We start from the raw sequence: 7351 nt of genomic DNA, 5'->3' as shown, positions 1-7351 counted from the left end.
CAGGACCTACCGTGGAGCTGATCTGACCTCTGACCATCGACTAGTCATCTGTAAGATGCGCCTGCCATTCTTTCACTCCGGTGGTGGGTGTACACCCAGGACCCCATTCCAACCAAAAGTGGCCTGGTCTCAGCTAGCTGATGAAAGTTGTAAGCGAGAATTTCATCATCGCTTGCAGCTGGGGTTGGCATCGTCCCCCACTCCACCTGATGTCGAGGGTAAATGGGCGAGGTTTAAGACTGTGACTCATGCAGCTGCAATGGCTGCTTTGGGTACGCGGTCCAGACCTCCCCAGAAACCCTGGCTGACGGAGGAGGTGTTCAGGTTAATTGAGAAAAAGCGACAGGCCCACTCTCATCGCCTACAGCATCCCACGTCAGAGAATGAGGAGGTTTACCGCAGCCTTCGCTCGGAGGTTCGGAGAGCCGTAAGGCGCTGTAAGGATGGGTGGTGGTCGCGGGTTGCTGAGGAGATGGAGTCTGCCTCAGTGGCCCGCGATCACAAATCACTATTTAACTCCATCAAAAAAGTAACCTGCAGCGCCACACCTATTACCATCATTAGAGGAAAAAACGGTGATCCAATCTCCGACCCCCAGGAACAGGTTTGCAGATTTGCTGAGCATTTCTGTGAGGTCCTGGGGGAGGGAAAATCTCTCAGCCAGGAAAACATCATGGCACAAAGTGGGGATAACCCTGCTGAGGCTGCGGTGCCTCAAATATTGGAAGAGGTCACCCCCTGTGAGTGGCTGGCTGAGGTACCAGCTGTTGAGGAAGTACTGAGGGCGATCCGGAGTCTGAGACCAGGGAAGGCACCGGGCAGAGATGATCTCCCAAGCGAAATGCTGAGGGAGGGTGGCGTTTGTGCACAGACTGCCCTATATGACATCATAACAACAGTCTGGACCACTGGACGGGTTCCGCAGGACTGGAAGGATGCCCTGGTGGTCCCCCTCTTTAAGAAGGGGGACCGTACCGACTGTAACAACTACAGGGGCATCTCACTCCTCAGTGTGCCGGGTAAGGTCCTGGCAAGGATTATTCAACATCGCCTTGCTAGGCACGCTGAGGAGAGGCTTGCGGAGCCCCAATGCGGTTTCAGGAAAGGGCGGTCCTGCACAGATGCCATATTTTCTGTCCGTCTGCTACAGCAGAGGTGTAGGGAATTCCAAAAAGACCTACATCTCTGCTTTATTGACCTGGTCAAGGCCTATGATACCATCAGTAGGACTGGGCTCTGGGTTGTTCTTCGTGCTTTCGGAGTCCCTGACCCTCTGCTCACGATCATTAAGGACCTTCATGATGGTGAGCGGGCCCGGGTAAAACTACGTGGCCGGGAGTCGGAGCCTTTCCCTGTACACCTTGGGGTGCGACAGGGATGTCCTCTGGCTCCCACATTATTTAACATCTATTTCGACTGCGTAGTTCGTGAAGCCTTCAATAGCTGTACCGGGGGAATTACCATTTGGTACAGATATAATGGGAGGCTGATCGACGCCCGGGTGCGATCAAGGGATGGCTCCCTATTGGTCAACCACGTTATGTATGCCGATGATTTGGTAATAGCTGCTCATTCAGAAGAGGAGTTGGAGACGCTGCTGCTGAGACTGGAGCGTGCCACTAAGAGGTGGGGCCTTACCATCAGCCCCACCAAAACTAAGCACCTGCCTGGGTATTTTGTACCATCGGGCACTCCACCCCCACAACTCCCAATCGGTGATGGGGCAGTTGTGGAGAGAGTGGAGAGTTTCCCATACCTGGGCAGTGTGCTTATGACCGGCTCCAGTTTATCAGCAGAGGTCTCACTCCGAATCAGTCGAGCGGCAATATCTTTTCATCGGTTGCGTAACGCTGTGTGGAAGCTACCTGGTCTGTCGCTCCGCACGAAGCTTCAGGTCTTCTCGGCCACGGTCATTCCCTCCCTTCTCTACGCTTGCGAAACGTGGACCCCCCTAGTGGAGCATCTTCGCCGGTTGGAAACATTTAGGCTGGCCTGCCTACGATCCATCCTGGGTTTAACCAGGCTGGATTGTGTGAGGAGCTCACAAGTCCTTGAAAGATCTGGGCAAAGTCCCATCAGTGAGCTCCTCCGGCAGGCAAGGCTGCGTTGGCTGGGTCATGTAGCCCGCATGCCCAGCCACCGCATGCCTAAACAGCTTTTGTTCGGCCGGATCGAGGGGGCTAAACGGGCGCGGCACGGGCTAGAGAAGAGATGGAGTGATGTGGTACAGGAGGACGTGGAGCTGAGTGGACTTGCCGATGACTGGTACCAGCGGTGTCAAGATCGGCCTCAGTGGAGGAGGCTCGTGAAGGACGCTACTGGGCAGTTGGAGGCAGTCGCCCTCCAACAACAACGGAGGGCGGAGGAGCGACGCTCACAACAACGAGCGGAGCGCCGGGTGGCTAAAGCACAGCAAGTTGGCACAGTAGGGGGCACAGGTGGTGCATCAGCCAGTCATCTCGGTCATCTCGGTCAGTCGACCCGTGGCACCTGGGTCTGCCCCGTGACCTCCTGCCAGCGGGCGTTCGACACTTCACGTGGCCTCAGGGTGCACATGGCCTGGCACAAGCGTCGTGGTGACGTCACCGCCACTTAGTGGCGAATGGCGGTTGTTGTTGTTGTTGTCTGTGTGTGTGTGAGTGGGTGTTTGTGTGTGTGTGTGTGAGTGTCTGTGTGTGTGTCTGTGTGTGTGAGTGTGTCTGTGTGCGTGCACACGCGTTGTGTAACCCATCCCCACTCCGTCTCTGTCTCTCTCAGTTTGTCCTGCCGGGTGGAAGCCAGGAGCAGACACGGTGAGTCCATCTCACCCCCCCGTGTCTCTCTCTACCCATCTCTCTCTGTCTCAAGTACACACACTACACACACTACACACACTACACTACACTACACACACTACACACACCACACACTACATACACACTACACACACACACTACACACACGCTACACACCCTGCACACACACTACACACACTACACACCACACACACTACACACACACTACACACACACTACACTACACACACACACTACACACACTACACACACCACACACCACACACACTACACACACTACACACCACACACACTACACACACACTACACACACACACTACACACACTACACACACACTACACACTACACACACACACTACACACACTACACTACACACACTACACACACACACTACACACACAGATTACATGCACACACACTACACACACACTACACACACACACTACACACACTACACACACCACACACACCACACACACTACACACCACACACACTACACACACTACACACACACACCACACACACTACACACACACACTACACACACAGATTACATACACACACACTACACACACACTACACACACACTACACACACACTACACACACACTACACACCACACACACTACACACACACTACACACACACTACACACACACTACACACTACACACACTACACACACACACTACACACCACACACACACTACACTACACACACACTACACACACACTACACACACTACACTACACACACTACACACACTACACACACACTACACACACACTACACACACTACACACTACACACACTACACACACACTACACTACACACACTACACACACTACACACACTACACACACTACACACACTACACACACACACTACACACACTACATACACACACTACACACACACTACACACACACTACACACACACTACACACACTACACACACACACTACACACACTACACACACACACTACACACACTACACACACTACACACACACACTACACACACTACACACACTACACACACTACACACACACACACTACACACACTACACACACACACTACACACACTACACACACTACACACACACACTACACACACTACACACACACTACACACACACTACACACACACTACACACACACTACACACACTACACTACACACACTACACTACACACACTACACTACACACACTACACACCACACACACTACACACACTACACACACACTACACACACACTACACACTACACTACACACTACACTACACACTACACACACACTACACACACACACTACACACACACACTACACTACACACACTACACTACACACACTGCACACACACTACACACACACTACACACACTGCACACACACTACACACACACTACACACACTACACACACACTACACACACTGCACACACACTGCACACACACTGCACACACACACTACACACACTACACACACACTACACACACTACACACACACACTACACACACTACACACACTACACACACTACACACACACTACACACACACTACACACACACTACACACACACTACACACACTACACACACACTACACACACTCTACACACACACTACACACACTACACACACACACTACACACACTACACACACACACTACACACACTACACTACACTACACACACTGCACACACACACTACACACACACTACACACACACACTACACACACACACTACACACACTACACACACACACTACACACACTACACACACCCTCTGAGTGTGTGTTGCGTCTGTGTGCGTGCCCGTAACCCATTCACGGCTCGCAGCTACTGCTCCATCTAACAGCACTTGCCCCAAAAGTCGGCTGAGGTTACCCAGGGGATCTTTGTCTTTGTGTGTCCACGCAGATTAACCCAGAGGAGGCCATGAGGCAGTGGTGGCCACATCACGAGCTGTGAGTCGTCGCTAGGACGAGGAGAGTGGCCACTTGGGGCTAAGATCTCACAATAGTTGGCCACTAACACCGCCTCATGTCTCCACTAACACTGCCCCCTGTCTCTAACACTATCGCTGACACCGCCTCATGTCTCCACTAACACTGCCCCCTGTTTCTAACACTATCGCTAACACCGCCTCATGTCTCCACTAACACTGCCCCCTGTCTCTAACTCTATCGCTAACACCGCCTCATGTCTCCACTAACACTGCCCCCTGTCTCTAACACTATCGCTGACACCGCCTCATGTCTCCACTAACACTGCCCACTGTCTCTAACTCTATCGCTAACACCGCCTCATGTCTCCACTAACACTGCCCCCTGTCTCTAACACTATCGCTAACACCGCCTCATGTCTCCACTAACACTGCCCCCTGTCTCTAACTCTATCGCCTATCACTGCCTCGCATCTCTGCCCCCTGTCACTGACATGTGTATGTCTCTACACGTGTGCGTGTACATGTGTACGTCTACATGTGTGTGTCTACATGTGTACGTCTACATGTGTGTGTACGTGTGTATGTCTACATGTGTACGTCTACATGTGTATGTCTACATGTGTATGTCTACATGTGTATGTTTCCGGTTGGAAACATTTAGGCTGGCCTGCCTACGATCCATCCTGGGTTTAACCTGCAGGCTGGATTGTGTGAGGAGCTCACAAATCCTTGAAAGATCTGGGCAAAGTCCCATCGGTGAGCTCCTCCGGCAGACAAGGCTGCGTTGGCTGGGTCATGTAGCCCGCATGCCCAGCCACCGCATGCCTACACAGCTTTTGTTCGGCCGGATCGAGGGGGCTAAACGGGCGCGGCACGGGCTAGAGAAGAGATGGAGTGATGTGGTACAGGAAGACGTGGAGTTGAGTGGACTTGCCGATGACTGGTACCAGCGGTGTCAAGATCGGCCTCAGTGGAGGAGGCTCGTGAAGGACGCTACTGGGCAGTTGGAGGCAGTCGCCCTCCAACAACAACGGAGGGCGGAGGAGCGACGCTCACAACAACGAGCGGAGCGCCGGGTGGCTAAAGCACAGCGAGTTGGTACAGTAGGGGGCACAGGTGGTGCATCAGCCAGTCATCTCGGTCATCTCGGTCAGTCGACCCGTGGCACCTGCTGGGTCTGCCCCGTGACCTCCTGCCAGCGGGCGTTCGACACTTCACGTGGCCTCAGGGTGCACATGGCCTGGCACAAGCGTCGTGGTGACGTCACCGCCACTTAGTGGCGAATGGCGGTTGTTGTTGTCTACATGTGTGTCTACATGTGTATGTCGCTCACAGCACTTTCCCCGGCAGTCTGTTAAGGCTACACGGGGCGGTGATGACACGTTACATTGAACCATCATGTCTCTGTGTCTCTCTGTGTCTCTCTGTGTCTCTGTGTCTCTCTGTGTCTCTGTCTCTCTCTGTGTCTCTGTCTCTCTCTGTGTCTCTGTCTCTCTCTGTGTCTCTCTGTGTCTCTGTGTCTCTCTGTGTCTCTCTGTCTCTCTGTGTCTCTGTGTCTCTCTGTGTCTCTGTGTCTCTCTGTGTCTCTCTGTGTCTCTGTGTCTGTGTCTCTCTGTGTCTCTGTCTCTCTCTGTCTCTGTGTCTCTCTCTGTCTCTCTTTCACTCCGTGTCTCTGTCTCTCTGCGCAGATAATCCCCGACCCGTCGGGCAAGCTCAAGTACTTTGACAACCTCCACTGATCCACGCTCCCCTCCAGGAGAAGAGGAAGATCGCCTTTCCGCACGGACGCACCGCACCACCACCACCACACCGTACCGCCACACCACACCGCACCACCACCACCACACCACCGCCGCACACCGCACCACACCGCACCACACCGTACCGCCACACCACACCGCACCACCACCACCACACCACCGCCGCACACCGCACCACCACCACCACACCGTACCGCCACACCACACCGCACCACCACACCACCGCCGCACACCGCACCACACCGCACCACACCGTACCGCCACACCACACCGCACCACCACCACCACACCACCACACACCGCACCACACCGCACCACACCGCACCACCACCACCACACCGCACCACCACCACCACACCACCACACCACCACACCACCACCACACCACACCACCACCACACCACCGCACCGCACACTCGTGAAGTTGCGATACCAGCAGTGCCGTTACTCTGAGAGCGGTGGAACTCTCCTCCTCCTCCACCCCCTCCACCTCCACCACCACCTCCACCCCCTCCACCTCCACCACCACCTCCACCCCCTCCACCACCACCTCCACCCCCTCCACCCCCTCCACCACCACCACCCCCTCCACCACCACCTCCACCCCCTCCACCTCCACCACCACCTCCACCCCCTCCACCACCACCTCCACCCCCTCCACCCCCTCCACCACCACCACCCCCTCCACCACCACCACCACCTCCACCGCCACCTCCACCACCTCCACCTCCACCCCCTCCACCTCCACCACCACCTCCACCCCCCTCCACCACCACCTCCACCCCCTCCACCCCCTCCACCACCACCACCCCCCTCCACCACCACCACCACCTCCA

General features: G+C 54.7%; 1 protein-coding gene across 2 annotated transcripts in view; it reads left to right on the top strand.

Moving 5' to 3' along the window:
• PRDX4 (peroxiredoxin 4) overlaps positions 1-6663 on the top strand; it is a 22761-nt gene extending 16098 nt beyond the window's left edge. Inside the window, exons 6-8 of one of the 2 annotated variants that reach the window (XM_078879912.1) lie at positions 2758-2792; positions 4728-4774; positions 6444-6663. In XM_078879912.1, coding sequence (XP_078736038.1) covers positions 2758-2792; positions 4728-4774; positions 6444-6447 — 86 coding nt within the window. In that variant the 3' untranslated portion in view covers positions 6448-6663. The remainder of the gene's footprint in view (positions 1-2757; positions 2793-4727; positions 4775-6443) is intronic. The other variant, XM_078879911.1, reaches the window with a different exon arrangement.
• The last annotated feature ends 688 nt before the right edge of the window (positions 6664-7351 follow it).

This window comes from Lampetra fluviatilis, chromosome 55, assembly GCF_964198595.1.
Source record: "Lampetra fluviatilis chromosome 55, kcLamFluv1.1, whole genome shotgun sequence".
Taxonomy (NCBI): Eukaryota; Metazoa; Chordata; class Hyperoartia; order Petromyzontiformes; family Petromyzontidae; genus Lampetra; species Lampetra fluviatilis.
Note: the sequence above shows the minus strand (reverse complement) of the source record. Positions and strands in the feature narration are given on the sequence as shown.